The sequence below is a fragment of the Corvus kubaryi genome, unplaced genomic scaffold (genome assembly GCF_017639235.1).
Source record: "Corvus kubaryi isolate FWS band 111438036 unplaced genomic scaffold, C.kubaryi_AGA036_p1.0 37354, whole genome shotgun sequence".
NCBI lineage: Eukaryota > Metazoa > Chordata > Aves > Passeriformes > Corvidae > Corvus > Corvus kubaryi.
The window spans coordinates 1,902,806-1,928,447 of NW_024581116.1; the positions used below are offsets into that span (position 1 = coordinate 1,902,806).

Consider the following 25,642-nt stretch of genomic DNA (forward strand, 5'->3'; position numbering starts at 1 on the left):
TTGCAGTTCCCCCAGCGTGTCTGGAGCTGGTTTTCAGCTGGGTTCAGTTGCTGAAAACAAGAGTTGCTTGATAAGTTTGAGATAACTTGGGGTGTCAGATGTCCGTGGGTCACCAAGGTGTGATGTAGGACTGGAAGGAAATCTAAGCTCTTCTGGAACAGTGGATGAAGATCATCCAGAGGTGTTTCCATAACAGCTTTAATGACACCAATTCCCACATTAGGCACTGGAAATCCACCTTAGGTGTCCTTCTTTGCTGAGATGAGGTTTCTGTTCCTCCCAACAATGACAGAGGAATCGGAGCCATAGTCTCTAACTAGATCAGAGACTGTAACATTAAAAGTTTGCACTGGCAGAAAATAAGTCCTGTAAAGGTTGGATTGTATCCAGATGAGTCAAATGTAGTATCCTGACACAAACCACCAACAGGAAAGGACAGGGATGAGAATACAGGCGGATGTTTGTGGTGGTTGAGATGTGTCACCAGAGGTGTAACTAGCAGGAAGAAGAAAAGTCTTTACTCCTGTGTGGAGCCTGAAGACTGACATTGCAATGCTGAAAATAGCACTGATGAACAAATTTTTCAAGTGTATTTAGAAAAAAATGGGAAAAAAATGCCATGAGCATCATTATGGAGCTGAAGAAAATGCCTAGGAAAGGAAGGTTTAAGAAGCTCCACCTGTTTAGCTAATAAAAAGAGGATTAAGAGGTGGATTGATCACAGTACCTCCCACCAATATGAAAAAAGGGTGCTTGGCATGGGTGGACTTTTCCATCTCACAGAGGAAGATATCAGAGAAAAGCAGGAATCAGCACAAGCTTTAAAAATGAGTGGGCTGAGCACTGTCTTTGGAAATCCTCAAAACAAACCTGGCTCTTTCTCATCACTGAGCACGGACTGTGATTTAATCCAACACAAATCCTACTCCTGCCGGAACAGGAAAATTGTCTAAAATCTTGTACCAGCTGTACAAAGAGCTCAGTGATTCTTTTGGTTTTACTGTCTGGCGATTTGCTCTCCAGAAGCCACTTGTTATCCAGACGCTTAACACACGGTGGCATCGTTGTACCACAGAGAGACTCCTTTCCCCTTGAAACACGAGAATTTTAGTGGCGAAGGAGAAAAACATTTTAACTTTTAGAAAGTGGACTTCGGGTGAACATGAATTACTCCAGTTCAGATGTGGTGTGTGGGGGCATGGTTTAATGGTGGATCTGGTAATGCTGGGTTTGATCTTAGGGGTGCTTTCCAACCTTAATGATTGTACAATATGGAATCTTCCTGTTACTCAGGGGAGTTGAAATTTTCATGGACTCGAGGAGATTACAGGGGGAAATGGGAAATATTTTTTGCTTTTATGTTGCAGATGCTGTCCAGGCTGCACTGAGCTGGTCCTTTAGAAACACCAGTACTGGGGTAGCACTCCCTGGCGCTTGATGGTGTTTAAATTATTTCTTCCATCATTAATTTTAAAAGGTCATTTTCCATCATTTTCTGCTGTTGCAGTGCCTGCCTAATGCAGTTGGAAGTTGGGAATATCCAGTTTTGTTTGAGGCCTGGGTGCATTTCCTTTAAATCCTTCATGAGTGTTGCTCCTAAAGGTGCCCCTCAGCTGCTGGTTGACACAGGAGTGTCAGGAGTGGGGGTCTCCACTGCTGATGTCTTCCTGTGACCCCCTCTCTGTCTCACAGAGGTGCAGTGCTTGGGGAGGGCTCCGAGGAGCATGGATACCTCTACGTCTCCACGGAGGATGTGAGAGTCAGCCTCACCATCCAGAGGCTGCAGAAGTCATCCCCAGCTCTTGGAGGGACCTTCCACATCCACTTGGCCAATACAGTGATACCAGGTAAGGCAAGATGCAAGTCAGGGCCTGGGTTTCCTGAGCAGGAAGCCAAGGGAAGAATTAATAGCCAGAGAAGTTTTGGCTGCCCCATCCCTGGGTGTGCTCCAGGCCAGGTTGGTTGTTTTTAAATAGTGCAGATGATCTTCAGATTAGACATAAGGAAGAATTTTCGTCATGATGAGGGTGGGAAAACAGTGGCACAGGTTGTCCAAAGAGGTGGTAGATGCCCCATCTCTGGAAACATTTGAGCTCAGATTGGATGGGGCTTTGAGCAACCCGGTCTAGGATTCATTGCTTGGATTAGATGACCTTTAAAGGTCCTTTCCAATCCCAATCATTCTACAGTTCTATTCTATAATTCTATGATCTTTTGGTGTTTAGGGTCCAATAAATTTCACTGTTTTGGCAGCTGCAGAGGTTTGAACCACGGACAGGCTTGCACTTATAATGAAACCCCTTCGTTTCCTAGGAGCAGGCAGATGTGCTCTCCTGGGGAGGGAGATATCCACTGCTCCCTAATGTCTTTTGCAGATGTTTCAGTGCACATTTCCGCCCACCAGCTCCGCAGGCTTTTGCAGGACAATGTGGATAACTTTACAGCTCCCTTCTTCAACACCAGTGACTTCACTGTGACCAGAGACTCCAGCTCGTGCTATGAAAGTGTCTGGACACTGACTTGGAAAAAAACTGCTGGGGACTTGCCCAATGTTATCAGTGTACAGTAATTTCTTTTGCTAATCCCCACTTTAATCCCCATTCAATGTCTTTGGCCTTTGCTGATTCACTCTCTTAATCATTGTTTTTATGAAGACATCATGGAAATTTAGGCAACCTTCCTATTTGGACTAGCAGCTTAAGAAAACTGCAGATTAAATCATTAAAAAAAAAAAACTCTTGCGGGAGAAGAAATTAGATTGAATCTTCACTTCAAAACCAGGAGACTTAAATGTAATTTCTGCATAATAAAGGGGCTGCTATACTGAAATGAAATCTTCATTAATTATATCTACAATAATGTTTCAGTACAGTAACTGAAGCTCATCACAGATTTGTGGCATCACTTATTTGCCAAGATGGTATTTTTCTGAGAACTATTTTGTCTGGTTCCATATCTGGCTCTCATAAGCCTCAGGAAAAGGTTCACTTTACACTCTCCCATCCCAAGATTTGTCATGCTAGTTTTGCTTCAAGCAGATGGATCTTTTTGAGTAAGGACTCAGGCTGGGCTTCTTCCTCCCTCAAAAGGGAACACTATTTCTTTGGATATTCAGCTCCTAAAAGTGTAACATTATTTTCAACAAATCAGTGAGTTCCAATGCTCAAGATGTTGGCCTGGAGGGTGAAAAAAGTTTGAGCTGCATCTTCAGCTCTTGCACAGGCCCTTGTTTCACCTAAAGTCATGTCTTTGAGAAGCTCTTTCTGTGCCTAATTCCAAATTATATAATTGAGTACTAAAAGTTTATTTGTAAATCTGTCTCCTGAATATCTTTTTCTCAGTTTGCCATCTCCCTGTCTGCAAGGTGAGGGTGGGAACAGGGAGGTATTGTGAAACCTTGAGTAATGAAGATTTAGACCCAGAGATGTGATTCATGGAAGAAGGGTGAGAAGAAGTTTCCAGGAGTTATTTGCATGTAAAGATTCTGTTTTAATTTAAAATCACAGGACAGAAAAAGATAAGAAACTTAAATTCCTTGATCTTCGCCAGGTCTCTGACGAAAATCTCACTGGCCTGAAGCCAACTGTTTCTACTCGTGTAGTTTATGATGGGGGTGTGTTTATTGGACCAATATTTGGGGACATGCTTGCCACCCCCCATAACCAAACACAGGTGAGTTGAGCTCTCACACTCCCCACTGATTCAGCAGGGTTGTATAGCTCCAGGGGTCTCACAGGTATTGGGGTACCTTGTTCTGCCACTAAATCCTTTCAGGAATCTGATGTTCTGTGCCATAAATTTCTCACATTCTGCTGCCTGGTATGTGGAGCAGGATTTGCCTCCAAGAGTTGTTGCAGGTACTGAGAATGGTGATCATGGGTGATGGAGGACAATTCATTTTTTTTGAGGCAGTCACCAAGGGGTGACACAACCTCTGAACTCCCACTCTTGGTGGGTCCTGTGGTGCTGGCCACCAAACTGGGAATGACACAATTCACCTGCAACACTGATGGGCAAAATAAATGAGTTGGTTGCTGGGATACTCATCTGTGAGTTAGGCAAGTCCTGAGCCTCCATGGATCTCAATTCCCCAAGTAGGAAAAGAGAGAAAGGAGGGCTTCCTGGCTGGAAGAGGAATCATTCTGGTCTGCTGGATGGACAAATGTGTTTCCAGCTCTGCTCTCAGATGTTGCAGAACGGTGGCTGCTGCTGGCTTCGTTTCTAACAGACTCACAGGCACTGTGGCCATAACAGGGTGATGATGTTGGATGTACTTCAAGCCCAGCTGTGCAACATCTGGGGCCAAGTCATCCTGCTTTTTTCATGAGCCTGGTTCCCAGCCATGAGAATTGCTTTTCTTCCAGTGACTCAGCCACCTATGACATCTTTTCCATCTGTGCTGCACAAACCCGCAAACAGCCCCAGTGAAACAAGACCACCACCAGCAAACAGATTTTCTGGTAGTTTTTGAAGCTTTATTCTGGCTTGCTGCTAGCACAAGTATAAAATTGTCCCTCTAATTATTGTGTCTCTATTCAAGCAGAGTGCTTTGCAACTTCTGTGCTCCTTGCACTTCTTTGGGACAGTTGCTTTTCTTTTTGCAGGCATTGGTGTACTCTCCTGGCACACCATTAATATCTGGAGAGAGATAAAGAGAGGCTTTCTTATGCCCTATCCTTTGCCAGTTGACTCTTCTAAAATATCAAGATCTCAGGAGGGATATTTCTTGATATCTCTTTTAGACAATCAAGGTCACAGCCCAGTTTTTTCCTTCAGCATGAACAAGGGGCAAAAAATAAAATTGAGGGCTGCATGCTGAGAAGACACATCATGGGTTTCATTTTAATCAGTCTTCCAGGGTGTTTTAAACATAATAAACTTGTTCCCAAGGCAAAGTGGGAAGAACTGGGGAAAGGCAAGAACGGTCTTCAGTGGATGACTAGAAGAACAGGATTTTGAGGAGGTGTGGGTCCCAGGATGGTGGGAGATGCAGCATCCAAAGCTGTGCTCTGCTGTGCCTTGAATGAACCCAAGAAATTTGCTATTCAAATGTGCAATTAAATTTTCAGTGAGGCTGCAGCAGGGTGAGCAGCTCTCCGTCTGTGCCCTGTTCTGACACTGCATGCTCTCAGTAGCTCAGGGTGGCTACCAGCATCTCTCAGGAAGCTGTGGCTCTAGAAAACACCTCTGTTCCCTTACTAACTTTAAGGTAACCCTCTCCTCTGTCCCCAGGTGGTGGTCATGGTGAATGATGTCCTTGCAAACTGTTCTGGCTCATGCTCTTTCCAGTTCAGCCAGGAACTGACACCCATAGTCAGAGATGTGGAGTATTCATCAGGTAACGGGGCCTGCTGTCTGAACAAAATGGCAAAAATTCTGTGAAAAAGATGTTCCAGGTGCTGATGATTTCATGTGTATGGGCATCCTTTTAGAAATTTTTGATTTTATGGAAGCTGCACTTTTATGGGTCACTTAGGATCAGCTCCAGTTCCAGACATGCTGAGTGTACAAGTGTGTCCTGAGAAGGGCAGCGGAGCTCAGAAGGGTCTGGAGCACAAGTCTGCTGAATAGCAGCTGCGGGAGCTCAGCTGGAGAAGAGGAGGCTCGGGGGGGACCTTCTTGCTCTCCACAAGTCCCTGACAGGAGGGTGCAGCCATGTGGGGCTTGGTCTCTTCTCACAGGGAACAAGAAATAGGATGATAGGAAATGGCCTTAATGTGCATCAGGAGAGGTTTAGAACAGATGTTAGGAAAAATTTCCTCACTGAGTGGGTTGTCAGTCTCTGGAACAGGCTGCCCAGGGCACAGTGGAGTCACCATCCCTGGAAGGGTTCAGAAGGCTCGTGGATGTGGTATTTGGGGACATGGTTTAGGGGTGAGCACAGAGGTGATCTCAGAGGTTTTTTCCAACCTTAACTACTCTGTGATTCTATGGGAGAAGCATAAAGGGGAGAGAAACAATGGCAGGTTTGGTGCCCAAAGCAAAAGACATCTCTTGGCTCAAGTTATTTTTAATAAAAATTTAAGGAAACATCTAACAGCTGGACAAGGACAGGCAGGAATTGCTGTTACATGGGACAATGAGAAATCACCAGTGGTGTAGTTTTTAGGACGTCCTGATGAAGCTGGTAAAAACTTTTAACTGTTGGCTGAAATTAAATTCTGGGCATTGATATGTCAAAATTCATGAGGCACCTTGATGATTATATTCCTTCAGGTGAAGGGTCCCAGGCCACAGTGGTTATCAGAGGAGCTGGCTTTGGCGAGGAGAAGCCAGCCCTGCAGGTGGAGGTGAACAACAGGAGCTGCCTCATCACAACTCTGAATCAAACAGAAGTGGTTTGCCAGGTGCCGAGGCTGCCGGTCGGGATCTACCTGGTGACACTGCTGGTGACACCTCACGGCTTCGCCCTCAATGGCACCGCAGGACAAGGGATCTTCCTGGCAGTGGAGCCAGTCCTGGGAGCTGTTGAACCTCCTTCGACTTCAGAGATTGGTAGGTGTGGACCCTCCAAGGGAGCTGCTTCCTGCTTCTTCCTTGTCATGGCGTGTTCTGGTTCTTCCGTACTCTCACTACCAAAATTTTCACCTGAAGAAGACATTTTATGGCTGGACACATTGTGTGTGACCCAAAACACAGTCAAAAATTTCTTAAAGACTGACAGACTTCCCTTGGCTCTCTGTGCAGGCAACCAGTTTCCCAAGCAGTTTTGTTTGGGAATTGTATTTCAAGTGCACATATATTCATTTCAGCAAATCATTAGTGTTTCATACTCATCCTCCCATACCCATGTCACATGTAGATTTGCAGTATTTGAATTAATCTGGCCTAATTAGAGTGGGTATTAGGGAAAATTTCTTCAGTGGAATGGTTGCCAATCACTGGAACAGGTTGCACAGGGCATTGGTGGAATCACCATCCCTAGAGGGATTTGAAAGATGTGTAGACGTGGCACTTGGGGACATGGATTAGTGGTGGGCCTGGCAGTGATGGGTTACTGGCTGGACTTAATGATCTTGGAGGGTTTTTTCAAACTAAACGATCCATGATTCTATAACTGTGAAATGGCTGAACTCTGGTTAATCCCAGTCCCACTGAAGTGAATTCATATTCTGAGGAATAAAATGGAAGACTCGCCTGTGTTTAGGCACAAGGCTAAGAAACTTAGAGAAGGTAAAGCTAAACTGAATCTCCTTCCATTCCCATTATGCCTCTTCTCCTTGAAACAGCAGAGGAAATAAAGAGTGATAAATTCCGTACCTGAAGACAAGAGCTGGAAAGAATTCTTTTTTTTGGTTGGGTTTTTTTTTTTTCAAGAGGGATGAATCTTGTCAACCCAATGAGAAATGTGGCAAACACTCTTGATACACCTGGACTGTGCAGTGAGAGATAGTCTCAGATTATCCCTTGTTTTCAAGCAGCAAGGAATGCACCAGAAACAGCATGGCCCAGGTCTACTCTGACAAAGGCAAAGGTCACCCAGTTATTTTTCTGGGAATCTCCTCATTTCATTTTTGAGATCATGGTAATGAACACCACTGAGAGCAGTACTGGCCTTGCTGCAGCTCAGACATGTGGCTTGGAGATCTGATTGTGCCATGCTTGGCCACCTTGGATCAGCCAGAGAAAAGGAATGATGGCCTGTAAACCTCTCCATGGATGATGAGCATGGGATGGACTTGGAATAACACAGGGTTCCTAAGCTAGAAGTTATGGCTGCCTTATTCTTCGGGTTTGGATTTGTTTGTGGTTTTCTTTTTGTTTGTTTGTTTGTTTTTTGGGGGGGAGGGGGGTTGTTTATATTTTTTTCTGGTGTTGATTTTTTTGGGTTGTTTTCTTTTTTTTTGGTGCATGGGAAGAAAATTATTCTAACTCTTTTACTACCATTTTTTTCCCTAATGACTAGATCATATAGTACACTAAGGTTAAGAATCACTTTTAATTAATGGACAACCCAAATGAATCTAAAAAACTCTAAAAACAATCCATCAATGGCAAGTTTTAATGCTTGGGCCTTGATTCTTCTTTCCTTTGCTGGCAAATCCACTCCTTCTCCCAATTACAGTGATCTGTCACTCATTAAAAAGAAAGCAAACATAATGCTATCTTACGTTACATGTGCCTGGAACGCTTATAATTGGAAAGAATTACAGCTTCCATCTGTGTTTTTAATTTCTCCCATTTCAAATACCTCTCTTCAATCTCATCGTAAAGTGCACACAGGCAGTATTTCACTGCATATAGATATAATGTAGATATCAAAACTTAAAAGCATCAGTCTTTACACAACACTCGTGGATTCTGAACTCTAAATCTGAAGCTCCTTATCTGACAGCTCTCTCATTAGACAAGCGGATTCAGTTTTCACTTCTTGCTCTTTCTGACTCTGCAAATTTAATGTTAGAAGATGGGAAAGCAAGAAGCACCTTGTACTTTGCTGCTTCAGCTCCCTCTTGTCAAAATATCCCTGGTCTCAGTGGTGCCATGCTGGGGAATCCCCATGACCTAACTCTAGAAGCATGGAATGCCTTTCTAAAGATACTCCCATGTTCCAGTGAAGAGCAGGACCTTGCTGTTAATGTATCTGATTGCTCTTGTTGGCCTGGATTTACTGCCAGCCAGAGGAAATCAAGATGAAACTTCTGTAATTCTCTGGTAGTTTAAAGAATTAGCAGGAAAAGGTAATTTTAGGAAAGTGTACAAGGGATTTTGCCATTAATATATGATTACCTTAACACAGAAGGTTGCTTGCATCACATGTGAAAAGAGGGATAAAAGCTCAGTAGGTTTACAATATAGCCATGCTATTAAATACAAATAATTCTCCTGCATTAATTACTGCATTAATTAATACACTGCATTAATTAGTACCTGTCTGAGCAGTCTGTTCAGCCATAATCTTAAAACTCTGCAGGGCTGAGAACTAGAGAAAAAGCTCTAAGTTTCAAGTAACGTTTCTTTTTTTTTTAAAGTTTCTCTGAATTGCATCAAAGCACAAACTCCAGCTTAGAATTGCCATTAATGCCCGCTCCTGTTGTCTTTCCAGTCTCTCTTTGAAATACCCCTGAGTCTTCTAGTTGCTTGGAAAAGCAAAGGGACACCTTGACTCTTTACCTTGGAATTGGATGCTGAAGAAAGATCAAGCACAAGTCTGGCTTGTGCCGGGCATGATCCTGCATGGTGTTGAAGAGGCTCAGTCTGGCACGAAGGAGAGCTGAGCTTGCTCAGTGCCCCATGGAACGAATCCCTCAGTGACTTCCCTCACAACTCCAAGTCTCGAGTCCTGCCAAGCCCCCTTTCTATCCCAAACTTCCTAGACACATGCTACAGGCTTTTCTGACCGCAGGGAGCTTGGCAGCTGTTTGAACTGTGAGAGCACCTGCTGTGTTAAGCTCATTTTCCATTCTTAGCGCTTCTTCCTTCCTTCCTTGTTTCATTCTCGGGCTGGGGATCTGTCTACGGGGGAGATCACAGGCCAGGGCTTGCTGGTTTAAATAAGTATGTCATTAAAAAATAAACCGAGAAACAAACCCAGTTGTCCTGTATCGTGGAGGAGAATTCAAATAATAGGCAAGAAGGATCTCTTCCTTGCAAGACAGGAAGCCAGGCACAGCAAGGTGGAACAGATCATCATCAGATCAGCTGACAGACTCTACTGCCTTTTTAGTCATCTATAAACAAAGAATCCTTTGCATATTAAAATATCCTACATATTGAATATCATGGAATAATTGTTTTTTTTAGGAGGACTGAGAGTGACTCTCAGGGGGACTAATCTAGAAGGGGTAAATTCAGTGTTTTTTGGATCCCAGCCTTGCCCAATTTTGGAGGAGGACAGAAATGCAACAAGAATTGAATGTAAAGTTCCTTCTCGGGTAAGAAACCACATTTTTTTGGGGAGCAGTTAGAAGCCAACGTGCCTTCCTATGTTTTCCTGGCCTAAGCTACACTAGGGGAAGGGCAAAGGGTAGCCCATCAGCCAGGTCTTGGCTGTGGGACAATTTACTGTGGACTCTACAGATTAGACCAGCTTAATTAAAAATAGATTAATAGCTGATTTATGAAAACCAGTGAAAAAAGCAAGCTCCTTAATTTAGTAAGGATATTACAAATTAAAAGCTGCATAGTCTGGGATTTTATTTACTAGCTTAATTTACAAGTATGGATATAGCAAATCAAAACCTGCATAGTCTGGGATTGTTTTAAGGTTTCTAAATCTCCATAGCTGCTCTTTCAAAGTCAACATAAATGTAGACATTTAAGTAGTGTCTGGTGTATATGAAAGTTTCATCAGTGCCATGTGCCTGACTTAATATAGGAGATGTAGGAATACCGGAAATAACTTTTTTTTTTAATTGGTTCATTCTTAACCCTGACATTTTCTTTCTTCCTAGGGGTCAGAAGATGCTGCTGTCCACATAACACTGATTTCTGGGTACCAGTCAACAACAATAACCAACTTGTTCCAATATGATCCTTCCTTAAACCCTGCAGTTGTATCGCTGAGCAGGAACAGAAGTGGCATAGCAGGTGAAAAGGCTGCAGATGTGTATTGGACATCTTCTGGAGAAGGGTTGTTATTGCTGATAGTGGTGGGGCAGAAGGAATTTAGGTCTATAAAGTGTGATCTGACACTTATTTTGTTTTCTTTTAAATTTTAGTTCCTATATTTCCTGCTAGTCCTGGTCAGTCCTGGTTGGTTTTTTATTGGCTTTTCTCTTGCATACATGAGGTAATGAGTTGCTTGCCCTAGGCTGGCATGGATGATGTCCACAGCATGTCAGGTTCAGTATAGTCATGCTTTTGTGTCATGTTTGTCTAACTCTGCTATGAAATTATCCCACCCATTCATTCAGTGATGGGATACATGGTTTAAGCTACATGTCAGGAAAAGGTTTTTTCCCCAGAGGGTGGTTGGGCACTGAACAGGCTCCCCAGGGAATGGACAGAGCCCCAAGGCTGCCAGAGCTCAAGAAGTGTTTGGATAACACTCTCAGGCACATGGTGGGACTCTAGAGACTGTCCTGTGCAGGGTCAGGAGTTGAACTTTGATGATCCTGGTGGGTCCCTTCCAACTCAGGGTATTCCATGACTGTATTTCTTAGTAACAGATTCACCCATGAGAAGAGAAATGAGCTCTGGAGAGTGTCCTTCTCCAGGATCCAAGTGTTGACCATAAAGAGCATCATGTGCATTTTGGGTTGCTGAAAGCAGGGGATGGGCAACATTTCTTTTACTAGTTCCCATTTCCAAGCCAAACTGCTCCTTCCATTGTGACCTTGCAGTGTGTTATGTTAGAATATGAGCATAGACCTCACAGAATCTGTGGGGACAAAATCCTAATTAGATGTCATGGAGTATTTGGCATTCCTGTCTTTTGAAAGTTTCTATTTGGGGTTGTTTGTTTGTTTTCTTTCATATTTCCCTCATTTTCGCCCCCAGGATTTTGGTTGGGTGTAGGGAATAGAAAGCATAAATGGTGAATGATGTTCACTTTTAAACAAGTTTTTTAGAAAGAAGGTTTAGTACATTTCTGTGTGGCAAACAGACACCAATTTCTTGGTATCTGAGACAGAGAGGAGGGAAGATGGGAGGAAGGCAGAAATATTCCTGTTTTCTTACTTATCCTACTCCCATTCCTCCAAGAATGTAATAATCTGACTTTTTTTCAACCTTTTTTCAATTTTCTGACTTTTTTGCAACCTTTCCAGCGAACGCCTTAAAGCTCCCCCAAGTTTGGTTGGACTTGGTGGGGATGTGCAGGGTTAGGTGACTGCCAGTGCCAAAATTCTCTGTGCACTCCCAGCATTTCTATTCCTTTCCCCAAATGCCCTTGTCATTTTCCATTAATCCAGAATGCATAAATAAGAGAAAACGTCCTTTATCATCTGAATATTATTCAGATACCACAGCGCCAAGGGGAGGTTTTTGTAGCCGCAGGCAGCCCAGGTGCAAGGAATTCCTTAATGTTACAGTGTCTCATGAGCTGTGCTGGGGCTGAGTTCAATCTCCTACCCAGAACCTCCACGGCTTCGTCTTTTAATATAATTTTCCTTCTATATAATAAAAAGAGTAAATAAATTACACTGATGCCTTCCAGGCATCTGGGATTAAGCTGACAATTGACCAAGAGTCCAAAGAGTTCACGTTATTAACATATTCAACTTCTGAGGCTTTCAAACTTTATTTGAGTCTTTGTGAATGCAGAATTGAAAAGTACCAGCTCCAAGACCTGCTTAGAGGAGCAGGTAGTTGAGGGGAGCTTGGTACAGGCTCTCCTGCTCCTTGGGAGCTTCTTCCTCTCTCCTTCATCTCTTCAAGGGAGAAAGGAGGATGAGATTCACCTCCTAAACACATCCCTGTGCTCGTTGTTTAGATGCTTTGCATATTCACTGAAGAGAAATAGTTGGTTCTGTGGTGGGATTTGCCACAGCTCTTTTGTGTGTCTTACAGTAGAATGAATGACATAAAGGCTCTTTTCTCTTCACTGACCACAGATAGAGCTATCAGTGAAAATGCCTTTATTTGAACTGATGGATACCACCTTAATTTTTTTAAGCTGTTTCAGAAGAAATTTCAGATATGAAAGTCCCTTGTCTCTTGGCTTTGTCCTTTCCTGTTACTGCACTGTGCACAAATAAAGGAAAGATGATCCTGTATCATCTGAACACAACAGCTTAAATGGGAGAGAACCATGATCACCGAAAATAAAACGCTGGAGCTGGGCTGGTTGTGTCTGGAATGGAGTTAATTTACTTCACAGTGATTTGTGTGGGACTGTGTTTTAGGTTTGTGCTGAAAATGCTGTGGATAACACAGGGATGTTTTGTTATTGCTGAGCAGGGCTTACACAGAGTCGAGGCCTTTTCTGCTCCTCACCCCACCAGTGAATGGACTGGGAGTGCACAAGGATTTGGGAGGGGACACAGCCAGGACAGCTGACCCCAACTGACCCAAGGGATATTCCAGACCAGTTTATAAAGCTGGGGGAGGAAGGGGGCAGAGGGAATCATTCTGAGCAATGGCATTTTTTTTTCCCAAGTCACCATTCCGTGTGATGGAGCCCTGCTGGGATGGCTGAACACCTGCCTACCCATGGGAAGCAGAGAACGAAGTCCTTGTTTTGCTTTGCACACATACTTTTTGCTTTACCCATTAAACTGTTTTTATCTCCACCCACAAGTTTTCTCCCTTTTATTCTTTTGATTTTCTCCCCCATCCCACTGCAGGGGAGGGAGTGAGTAGCTCTGTGGGGCTGCGATGTCATCTGGGGTTAAACCATGACAAGCACATCTGACTTAAGGTACCCAAGGCAATTTTTGTTTTACTTTGGAAGGCTCCTGTTAAAGTTCCATGGCTCCTTAATGCTGAAAAGCAGGCTCTAGATCATTTATCAGCAATTCAGAAAAACCCAGAACCCCTCAGCTCCAGAGCTTTAAAGAAACTGGATTTGGGTTTTATTAAGTTCAGCTATTTATAGGACAGACACTTATGGTAATAAGGACTTGAATTCTATCCTGAGTGTGGCTGAGAGTGGCTATTGGTGGCCATAACCAAGTTCACTGTGCTGATGTCTCAAGACAACCCTGATAGCTGGTGACCTTATGCAGGAGAGATTGAGTAGGATACAGAGCCACAGCAACCTTCAACATTTTGGGTTTGGGCTGATGGACAAGACTGGGCCTATTCTGGCATAATGGGACTCTGCTCTTCCTCAGGCAATAGTCACATCTGCTAAAATAACCATTGCAAGAAACACTGAAAGAGTTCCACTCCTTTCTCTGCAGGAGGTGAGGAGCTTCACATTGGAATATCTCAGTTTGCCAACTACCAGGGCTCAGATGTCAAGGTCCAAATTGGGGACTCGTGGCCACAGATCCAGGCGCAGACAGACTGTGGTGTTAATGTGACTCTTCCAGCCCTGCCTGCAGGGTGGTACAATGTCTCTGTCCTCATCAGTGGCATTGCTGTCGCTTCAAACAGGTGTGTATTTTCCTTAGAAGTTTCACTCTCCATCCTATTTGGTGTTTTAGGGTTAATCTGAAAAGGAAGGTTTGAGTTTTTCACAAATTCCATACCTAACGGTGAATTCTGCAGTGTAGTATGAAATTATGAATAATTATCAAGGCATTTATTGATCTGTGGAACCCAAGTCAGCAAACTGCTAATGCTAGTCAATTAACTCCCCTTGGATCAGTAGGAGGCAGGAGAGAAACATTTTAGGAAAAAACAGTTGATTTGATGAAATATGCATATTCAGGCAATCAAAGGTATTCACAGATTCAGGTCAAATGCAGATAAATCCTGCTGTAGGAAAACAGCAGAAGAAAAGAAACACTTTTCATCAGAAAAACAAAAGCTGGTTTGAACAATACAAAAATGCTTTGTTTGGAAAATTTTTAAATGATGCTATTTCCATCTCCTAAGGTGACACTTCAAGTTCATGCCTAGATAAATGTAATATAAATGAATTAAAATGTGGGGGAAAGCTGACCTGAAATTGGGATATAGGAGTGCATTCACAAGCAACACAGTTTTGTTCCTCAGCCATGGCAGCTGCCAGGAGTGATCCTGAAATGACGATATTGGGGAGAAATTAGGTGTTTTTATTGCTCGCAAACCAACTTAAGCTGCTTGTAGTGTTAATGAACTTCAGAAGGAGAGAAATTGTGGTTGGTGGGATGGCACAGAGGGATTCATCCCACCTGGTACCAGCACCATCACTTCATCTCCAGGGATAGCTTGGAAGGAGATGGGTCATCCCAGGAGAGGACTCTGCTCTCTGGTGGGCTGGATTGCAGGATTGGGAAGGCCCCTTCTCTAAGATGTCTTTTTAGGGAAGGAGATGTTTTTGAAAGGAGGGTGATGAAAAAAATAGGTGTAGATGGGACAGAAACAGAGCTGCACCTTTATCTGGGTGGGCTTCAGGAGCTTGTGTCTGGGTTTCCACTTGTTCCAGTTACTCCATTCTGTGGCGGGAGGGTGTGAGGAGAGGAGGCAGCTGTGATGCCTTTTTGATGCTCTTGCATTGGGCATAGCTACAGTGGGATCTGCTTGCTAAAAAATCCGTACCCTTGCTTCCTTTGACAGGCAATTCTGTTGTACTAAATTTGGCCCACAAGTTGCCAATTGATAAGAGAGTGTTTGTGATAGATGTAGCTCAAATGTGTCCCTGCCCATGGCAGGCCGGCTGGAATGAGATGACCTTTAATGTCCCTTCCAACCCAAATCATTCTGTGATTCTAAACCACATGGAAAAATTTGGGGTGTTGGGTGGTCTTGTCACTGTGACATCAAACAAAGGGAATGTGCCAGGTGGGTGCTTGGCTTTCCAGGAGTTGTAAGAATGAAAAGCACTGCAGTAGGAAGGAAAAATAAAAGAATACCCCTAACTGCCCCAAATCCTTTCTGTGTTGCTTATGTTTTGCAGGGTTGAGCCATTAATCCAGTACCTCTCTGAGATGTTCAGTGTCGAGCCGTGTTGTGGCTCCGTTCTGGGTAAAGAGCATTGGTACATCTGCAGCCACTTATAGAGGTCAAGGGGATCAAGGGCACAGTTTTCCTGCAGGAATGGAAAGTGCATCCCATTTCAGATCAGTTTAAATGAGGGTGTTTTGAATCTGTGACCCTTTATTATGCAGACATCAACTGGCAGACAGCAGCGGTCTGGAAATGTGGGATTGTAGTGAGCATCCTTCCATCTGGTTGGCTGGCTCAGGTCTCCCTGTGTTTTGAATTTGATTTCCCCCAGTGTTTGCTCATGTATTCTTGCACGTTCCTATTGGGAAAACAAAGCATGCCCACACCTGGCTCATCTGTGCTGTTTCTTTCAGTCATTTTGCCCCCATCTTTCAAGGTTTTCCATGTGAAAGTTAGGTGGAAAGCAGAGTACAATTGTGGTTTGAAGCAAACAATAATTTCAAGTGATCCCAAAAGGGATGTTCATTGTTATGTTGAAAACAAAAAATAAAAAAGCCCTTTTTCAATGTTAATTTTAATCAAAAGGGAAATATTTATTAATCCCGTTCTAAGCTTTTAGACACTGGAAATAATTTAAGTGTGTTTCCGAGCAGAACATCACTGAATTAAAAAGAAAAGTTTTACTTTAAATCTTAAAAAACAGATTTGGAGTGGTTGATTTATTTTGTCATTTGGCTGGTGGTGGGGGAGAGTTGAATCCCTGTAGTGAATTTTACATGAGCCCTTAGATATGCTTTTATAGAAGACAGGGAAATTCTTGTGCTACAACCTCAGGTCCTCCACAGATTGCTCTTCCAGGCTCACAACACAGTTAAAGACACAAAAATTCAGCATCTTTGTAGTACGTGATTAGTTCAATAGTTTGTGAAGTGCTCAAGCCTTGAAAGATGAGAGAGTAGATAGAGCTTGGAGAGCAAATCCTATCAGTTTTGAAGATTAAGCCATACAACAAAAAATAATAAAACTTTTACCCTTCTTTTTATATTTCAGAGTAAATTGAAAATTAAATAAGAACTGATTAACTCTTTGGTTGTGGTTTTATGAATGGCTTAAGCGAAATTAAAATCTCTGCAGCAAAAAGCACCAGTCCCTCTCCCTTTACCTCTACTCTTTTGTTGTCTCTAACACGTGTGTGTGCATCTGGGTTAAGGATTTGGGATCACTTTAAAAGAACTCCATCAAAAACTAACTTATTTTTCAGCCAGATCATGGGAAAAGGAAGGCAATGACCTTAATGGATAAAGAGGTTGAAGCAAGGCGGGACACTGGGACTACCAGTACCGTAAACAAAAGGAAGATGGACAGAGGTTTTGGGTGGGCTCTTCCCTGCGAGGGTGGGGAGGCCCTGGCACAGGCTGCCCAGAGAAGCTGTGGCTGCCCCATCCCTAGAAGTGTCGAAAACCAGGCTGGATGGGGCTTGGAGCAACCTCATTTAGTGAACCCGTGGCAGGGGTTGGAAGGAGATGGTTCTTAGAAGACCCTCCCAACCCAAAATTTGTAATTTCACAAAATATGACACCCTGCCTCTGAGTTTGCAAATAGTCACTACCAAATTCTGCTTCTCTGTAGGCAGCAGGATCAAACTACTTCCCCCCCCACCTGTATGGACAGTCCCGTTCAGTGTTCAGCCTCTGTTTACTCTCAGGGGTGCTTTCACAGTAGCTTTCTCATTGCTGTGGTGACTTTCCACTGTCATTTACTCCACAAATGTCCCTGGATACTCGTTACCTTAATGTCTTGTCCACGTAGGACTATCCTGATATATGGCTGCTATTATCTAGCTGTCTTGTCCAAAAAAAGGACTTTATTTTTTCTTTCCTTCATCCTATAATGCTTATCAGCTGTATCATAAATGGTTTGGGTTGGAAGGGACCTTAAAGATCATGGTTTGAGATGGTTCAGAGATAGTAATGAACTCCTTTCCTGCATATAATACCCTTCAAGCCTTATTTTGTTTTGCACCTAGGTGGAACACTGCTCACAATTTCTGGCGTGGGCTTTGGCCAAAATCCTGCCTTGGTTTCTGTTTCAATGGACAATCAAACCTGTACAGTTACTCACCTGGCAGAAGAGACAGTTTGGTGCCTGACCCCGCCAGCTGCTGGTTTGTCAAATGAAGATTCACGGGACATCTCTGTCAGAGTAAATGTAGCCATCAGCAGTGGATCACTTCATCATGCTCTCTTTGCAAATAGGACCACCACCTTTAACTACCAAAGAGCTTTGACTCCCCTCGTTACTGCTGTTGAAACAGAGGTTATAGATGGCAGCCTGCTCTTGAGCTTCCAGGGGATAAACATCACTGGATCTGTGGCTAAACTTGGACACAGCGAATGTCAACTTGAGTTTCAACGTGGCAACCAGTCTGAAATGTCTTATCAGTGCTCTTTGCCACTGAACAGCCTGGAACCTGGGACTTTCCCCATTCAGGTCATCCAGAGGCAGCTGGGATATGCTCAAGTGACAGCAAGGCAGCAGGCCCTCACAATAACTCCACAGATAACCTCCATATTCCCATCACAAGGATCAATCTGTGGTGGGATGTACCTCACTATATCTGGTTTTGCTTTGAAATCCAGGAAGAATTTGGTACAGGTCAGCCTGGAGAGTAATTACTCCTGTGAGATCCAGAAGTCTGATAATGACTCCATCAGTTGTCTTGTCCTTCCAGGGGCCCACCCTTTGCACTATCAGTGGTTGGCTGAGGCATCTCAGGCTCTCAATGTCACAGTGGTTGTCAATGGGGTCTGCAGTGTGTGCCTTGGGGACTGTACACTCCACCTTCATGAGCACTGGACACCCTTGGTACATCTGGTGACCTGGAAGACCAATGGGATCTTCACTTACATGACAATCAAAGGACAGAGGTTGGCCTGGCAGGGTGACAGCCCCATGGTACATGTGGATAACAGCACTGTCTGCAAGGTGACTTTCTGGAACGAGACCATCATCAATTGCCAGACAGCCTGCCTGGCCCCAGGGGAGCACAACATTTCCATATCCAGCAGGAAAAGTGGCCGTGCTTGTTTCAGAGGGACATCCAACATTCTCACCATCCTGCCTTGGGTGTACCAGTTTTACCCTCGGAATTTCAGCACCAGCGGGGGAGGCCTGCTCAGCTTAGCAGGGGTGGCTCTGAAAGGAAAGAGGACGACTTCAGTCCTCATAGACCATCGCCCTTGCCTCATTCACAACATCACCTGTGTGTTTATCCAGTGCATGGTGCCTCCGGGGAATGGCACGAGGGCTCTCAGTCTGAAAGTAGATGGACACTCCTATTACCTTGGAACAATAAGTTACAGTGAGGAATTTACCCCAGCTTTCCTTTCACTTGTTGCCACTGGCCTCATTTTAACTGTGACAGTGTCGCGAGTCATGGAGACGGACAATATCCAAGTATTTGTGGGAGATTTTCCTTGTAGAAACATCACCATCACTCGCTCCATGTTGCAGTGCTCAGCTCCTCTGCTCCCTGTGGGAGAATACCCTGTGCTGGGCTTGGATATTCCCAGAGGATGGGCTTCCTCCAACCTGATGTTCACTTCTCATCTGACAGTGACAGCTGCCCATCACAACTGGGGTAAGTCATGGAGGGTTGCTGCAGTTCCTCCACAGGCATTGCAGTGACAGGGCATTGCAGTGAGGCATTGCAGTGACAGGGGGTTTTTTGTCATGAAAGCAAAAATTATGAATTTAAAAAAATACATTTGTTGGCAGCCGGCTGTCAGGCTCTGTCTTAAATCCTATTTCCTGTCCTTTTCCAAGGTGGCTTGAATGGAGGACCAGTTTACTTGCATGGAACTGGGTTTTCCCCAGGGAAGACTTTGGTCACAATTTGCGGCACCAGCTGTGAACTCTTGGGCAACATGACAGTGACTGAGCTGAGCTGCCTTGCCCCACGCCCACGAGGTCAGTTAAAACTCAAGAACTGTCATTGTGTTAAAAATATCCCCTAAAATCTTGACCCAAAAGGGGGAATCCTGGTGTATCTCATCCCAAGGGAACAGAGAGCAGCATTGGAGACAGGAGAGGAATTAACACAGCATTGATAAAGGTTGGACTTGATGATGTTGGAGGTCTTTTCCAACCGTAAGGATTCCATGATTCTATGACTTCTGGTTTTTGAACTCAGTCTGAAGACAGATGGTGTCAGGGTGTGTTTTTGTGTCAGTGGCCATGGATGTTGGATGAGATCCACGGTGTGCTTGTAGCCACACTTGCACAACATCAACATTTCCTCACAGCAGTTATTCCTTGGCAGAGCTGCCCCACATAAAATACATATATGGGCTGCAGGGTTGGGTACCCAAGCACCTCTTAGACATCATGACCATCTTAATGAATTAAACTCCCTTAAAGGCTTTTTCTTCTGAGGAAACGGTCTCAAGTTGCACCAGGGAAGTTTCAGTTCATATATTAGAAAAATTTTTTCACATAAAGTGTTTTCAAGCATTGGAAAACAGTGCCCAAGGAAGTGGTGGAGTCATCATCCTTGGAAGAGCTAAACAATTGTGTGGATGTAACATTTGAGGAATGGCTTAGTGGTGAACATGGCACTGGTGAGATGATGGTTGGACATGGTGATCTTAAAGGTCTTTTCCAACTTCAACAATTCTTTGATTCTGTGGCCTCACACATTTTGTGTTTTGGCTGCATGGTGGGATGGCCTCAGTGGGGTAAAGATGTGGAAGGAAAAGGCTGAATGACTGGAAGGGTGAACGAATGATGTACCAGGGCCAGTTCATACCTTTGGGAAGCTGGAGATGAGGATTTGACTTCCTTGAGAGGAGATGGGATCATCCATCATGACCAGAGCACCTTCCTTAACTGGTAAGAGGTAGCACGGAATGATGATTTCCACATCTCTCAAAGAGGGAAATAACCCTGCCTGAATTTTGGAGTTAACTCTTCAAAATGAGCATTTCCTGGAACAAGATATGTTTCCTCTTTTTCCTACTGAAAGCTCAGAATTAGTCTTCTCAGATCTGAAAAGGCAGGATTTAAGACTTTTAAATCTCATTTGAGCCATGTCCCATTCCGGAAATTCTAAACATGGAGTATTCACCTTGGTGCTTGACTCCTCAGTGGAGTCCCCATCCCTGGAGGTGTCCAAGGAACGACTGGATGTGGAACTCACTGCTCTGGTCTAGGTGACATGATAAGGATTGGTCAAAGGTTGGACTCTGCAATCGTGGAGATCTTTTCCAACCTAGATGATGCCGTGATTCAGGGATTCCAACACTCAGAAGTTTAACATTTCAGTCCCTTCATAGCTCTGAAGTCAGAGAACATGTGGAGGTCTGTAGAAATATTTGCTGTTCTGAGGCTGTCCAGACATCCAGTATCCATGTGACCAGAGATCCATTACCTCTTATCTTTTGTGGACTTGAAAGAAAGGTGGCAAGTGAAAGTGTCCATCAGGGTAAATTTCCATGGGTTTGTTCAAAGATGTGTGGAATATCCATCCTCCAAAATAGAAGTTGAATGAATTATTTGCCAAGAAACCACTCTAATGTGAAATCTGACATTCTTTTGAACAAGGACTGGGATAAGAGGCATCCAGATGTTCTCTTCAGCCTCACTTATACCAAAATTCTGAATTTACTCCTGCCATTTTGAACAGTTCCTTTCATAGAATCCCAGAAAGAGTTTGGTTGGAAGGAACCTTAAAGGCCTTCTGGTTCCAATCCCCCTGCCAAGAGGAATACTAAGAAAAATGGAAGGGAAAAAAAAAAAGGACTTTTAAACCCAACCACAAGCACTCAAAAAGAGACACCAAGAGGACATAAAGAGCTCAGTTTTCTTTGTTTTAAACAAGGCCCAGGCACAGTCCACAATACTGCTTGTTGTTTTAAATAGAAAAAGACATGGTGCTGGAAAAAAATAAAGCACAAAACGGGGCACCCTGGTAACTGCAGGGAGAATAGCATACTAAAATTTAATCACATTGATTCAAGCTGTGTCCAGAACTCACTGAGTGGTTGGTGGCAGAGGGAGCCTGGGGAAAACAATTTTACAGGCAGGACCACGATGCTTGTTCCTGTCACTAGATGTCAGCAAGTGAATGCTGATTGCTGGTTCTGTGTCTGGAGAGGAAATTCAAAGGAAGCGTTGCCTCACCCTCTCTCTCCTGCCTTGGGTTTTGCAGCCTTGCCAGTTTCACCAGTCCAGTTGCAAAATATTTGTTAATTAAATATTTACAAGCAAATATCTTTTTTTTTTCCCCTTGCCTTAAAAAGACAAAAATCCTTTTCAGGCTGGTCAAATCTGTGTTTGTCAGGCTATTTGTGCTCCCTGAGACCGTTGTATTTCAGCCTGTGCACGTCTACATCTGGCATGGGTGAATCTGTATATAGAGTAAGATGCCTTCCAGATACTCTTCCACTTAATGCTTAATATTTAAGGACTTTTTTTTTTTCAATATTTAAGAATTTAACCCTGCCCCTCACCATGCTTAGGGCATGAATGGATGGTTTAAGTGCAGTTGGTCCAGTCTCACTTCATGGTTTACATCGTGCTGTTTGCCTGGGGAATTTTGCCACTTGGCGCTAGCACATCCAGTGTTCAGACCCTTCTTGCACTGCCTCATCCACATGGGAGAGGTGGTAAAGAAACTCCAGGGATGGAGGACTGTGAAGGAATGGAAAGGGGAGGTCTGTGGTGCCCCAGGGCCCCTCAGTGTTGTGTCCAGGTTGGATGCTTGTCTGACCTTTCCCAGCTCTGCTCTCAGAACTGGCTGATGTGAAGAGTTTAAGCTGCATTTCTTCTGTTACTGAGGGCTGTGAAGCAGAACTCCCTCTCCTCTGGCACTGGGGGATGTCAGGTGGCAGTGGCTGCCCTGGGATCTCAATGCTGGGTCATGTTGTGTCTGGCTTGCTTGAGATTAGAGATGTCCACGTGGGAATCCCCATCTGGTCCGTGTAACTCTCTCATGTGATCCAATCCGTAGGGCAAGGCTCTGCAGGTAGGAAATGTGACATCTTTCCCTTTGAGCAAGAAGTTTTCTAAGAGATTAGGAGCTGCCAGGCTCAGCAGGATCCATCCATAAGCCTTCCTCACAGGGATTTCCTTAGGAATGGGTGTTGAGCCGGGTCGCAGCGAGGTTTTGGTTTGATCACTGGCAGGAGCATGTTACTGAGACCTGCTCACTCCAGAGCACAAGGAATGGGAATGCAGGACTAGACTCTTTCATGGAAACTGTTGTCTTTTGCAAGATGCAGAAAAATCAATTCGGAACATAGCTAAAATTTGATTTTCAGCCTTAAAGCTTAAAAAAAATTAAGAAAATTAAACAAAATTAACAAAACCCCAGTGCCTTCAAGGAAAAACAAAACCAAATGTAAAAAGCCCAAACTTGACCCATGAGTCTTTAAATGTAAACATATAAGTGGCTTGATTACCATGCCTGGAAGGGTTCAAAAGCTGTGTAGCTGTGGCACTGGAGGACATGATTTAGTGGCGGGTTTGGCAGTGCTGGGGGAATGGTTGGGCCCAATCTTAGGGCTTTTCCAACCAAAATTAGTCTATGATCCTGAAAGCCCTCCCCTTCTCTCGTTCTTGCTTTGTTGCTTGTGCCACTGCACGAGTGAAAATGCAGCTGTAGATTCTCTTCAACTCAGGTTAAATTTACAGAACATGTAGTTAATGTCTGTGGGACTGAGTTGGTCTCCTGTGAAAGATGGGAAAACTGGCAGGAAGCTTGAGGCAGATGAGAAAAGAAGTGATTATTCCTCTCAGGTGATATTAGTGTAGGTACCATAAATAATTTTGCAGCAAGCCAGTCCCGGAGATTTTATGTTTGACATAAAGGTGAGGGTAAGGAAAACACTTTTTAAAGGAGATCCATCAGAGTAAAAGCAGAGCGTGATTTGCCTGGTTGCATGAGCATGCTTGGAATAACAGGTCTGACTTTAGGGTTGTGATGTAACAGTTCTTTGTTAGTGAGTCCTGGACCTGCCATTAACTAGACTCCACGGGTAAAAGTGGATGTTTAGGGAGGAGAATGTAGATCAGAGGCTAGAAATGTGACTGGTTTAAAGGGATGAGAGATGTGGTTTGGTGGGGCTCTTTGAATGGGGCAAGAGGAGACAGAGGAATGAGTTTTGGTTGTAACAAGGAGGTTCACTGAGCCAGGACAACGGGGAATAGAGCCAGGGAAATGTGGGGATTTGCATGAGCAAATGCAGAAGATATGAAGAGAGCCTGCTGTGGTGGTGGGGCAGTTGAGACCTCAGTAGAAGCCAGGGCCTCTGGTGTTCATTGTGGACACCGAACCAAAGGATCCAAATGGTCCCTTCTGCCTTTCAAATCCAGAAATGAAGTTAAGAGAGGGGAATAAAGCATATTGATTACATGGCAGGAGTGTTCTGACAGTGAGATCTATCAGGCAGGGAATAGATGCTTGAAAGTCACCTCTTGGGACTTCTGAAACCTGGCTGTGTGAAATGAATGTCTCACAGGGAGCAATTCTTCATAGGCCGAGGTGGGACTCAATGACCTTAACAGGTCTCTTTTTCCTCTCCCTTTTATTAACTTATTTTTTTTTAATTCTTTGTCTTCCCCGCTAAGCACATGTTGATGTTGTGCTCCACAGTCTGTTTTGTGAGGGGTGGCTGACTGGGGATGTGAGATTTGGCACTGAGACTCCTTGGGCAGTTCTTCAATCAACCCCCAGCTGCCCTTGGAGCCTCCTGGAGGTTTTAGCCTCATCACATGTCCAGCAGTTGTTATTAAACAGTGACCCAGAACAAAGCCTTTGTGCTGAGCATCCCAGGATCCTGGATTAAGCCAGGGTATCCCTCAAAGCCAGGGCTGGGGGTAGTCAGTCCCTAAGCCATTACCACCATGCAGAGATTTGGCTGCCATAGTGTCTGATCTCAAAAGAGAAGCTGTAATGAGCTGAGTGCATTCATCCCAGCCATGGGATTGCAGGTTTGATCTTTATAGGGAGTATAAAGCCTAAAGCAGCTTCATTCTGGGGTTTGAACACTAACCAATTAAGCAGGGAGAAGAACTGTGTCCCAGAACAAGCAGAATATCCTTTTAGGATGTGCCAAAAGTGTGTTGAAATCTTTAGTTGAAATTTTTTGCTGCTGTTATGGTAGGAAATAATGGCACCAATAATACCAAGGGCTGTTTGTATTTCATGGTCAGAGGAACGGGAAGGGAAAGGACAAGACTTCCTCCTAAATGAATAAAGATATTAAAACCTCTGGGAGGAGGGAAATATGAGGACCTTGGAAAGCCCCAACGAAGGAATGGGAAAAGAACATCATGTCTTAGAGTGATATCTCCATCTGATGGACAGGAGCTGTGTGGTGTGGAGATGAGATTTTTCCCTCCTTCTACCTGAGACAAAGCAATTCTAAGTTTGATTCTGGGGTCTGCAGATTAAGTAGAGTCTGCTTGGATTTTGCTTCCACTGATCTCTTTGCAATCCTTTGTAGCCATGTTCTAAAACGTAGGTTTTATAAATTAATACCTTTGTTTGCCTGGTTTGAGTTAAAAATTATTTCAGCTGTTGGTAGGATACAGGGACTCATGTTCCTACAGGCATGATAACATTGGGATGAGGGCACTGGAGCACAGCAGAAACGCCCGATTTCCACATTTTGGGTTTTTTTAAAGAGTGCCAGACTGTTCTTGTGCTGAGCTCTCAGGGCTGTGTGGGAAACACCTTCTGGTGACCTACATGAGCAAGGCAAGTTCTTTGGCAGTAGCAAAATGTCGAGGAAAAGAGTTACATCCAGAGATTCTATGAGTAGTTTCCAACATTCATCCCAAAATAGAGTTCAACATTTTCCACATACGGTTGAATGTGGAAATGTTCTTTTCAAGACCACAAAAGAAAACCAAAGCCTTCGTGTAATGAATTGGGTTCTGCTGCAGGTTGCTGCAAACGCATGATCTTTGCAGCATTTCATCCTCTTGAATGCTATTTATTTGTCAAAACACAGATATTTAGTGCTGCTTAAGATGCCCTTGGAATGTCAGGAAAGACATAAGGCTTTTGTGGAAGCCATAGAATACCTGAGGTAGCTGTAGACAGAATTTTTGGACAATAAAAACAAAATATAGCCATCATTCTTTTCAGCTTCCCTGCCTCTTACCTGTCTTAGATGTAGGTCTTCAAGGCAGGGATTGTGTTTGGCTCTGTCTGGAC

The 25,642-nt window shown here is 43.9% G+C and overlaps 1 protein-coding gene across 2 annotated transcripts in view; it reads left to right on the forward strand.

Moving 5' to 3' along the window:
* Nucleotides 1-25,642, forward strand: part of PKHD1 (PKHD1 ciliary IPT domain containing fibrocystin/polyductin) — a 236,131-nt gene that overhangs the window by 21,077 nt on the left and 189,412 nt on the right. For both annotated transcript variants that reach the window (XM_042032908.1, XM_042032909.1), the window contains exons 23-33: nt 1,693-1,847; nt 2,376-2,560; nt 3,550-3,672; nt 5,233-5,338; nt 6,217-6,495; nt 9,745-9,875; nt 10,395-10,530; nt 13,788-13,983; nt 15,431-15,498; nt 17,447-19,060; nt 19,246-19,389. In XM_042032908.1, the coding sequence (XP_041888842.1) occupies nt 1,693-1,847; nt 2,376-2,560; nt 3,550-3,672; nt 5,233-5,338; nt 6,217-6,495; nt 9,745-9,875; nt 10,395-10,530; nt 13,788-13,983; nt 15,431-15,498; nt 17,447-19,060; nt 19,246-19,389 (3,137 nt within the window). The remainder of the gene's footprint in view (nt 1-1,692; nt 1,848-2,375; nt 2,561-3,549; nt 3,673-5,232; nt 5,339-6,216; nt 6,496-9,744; nt 9,876-10,394; nt 10,531-13,787; nt 13,984-15,430; nt 15,499-17,446; nt 19,061-19,245; nt 19,390-25,642) is intronic.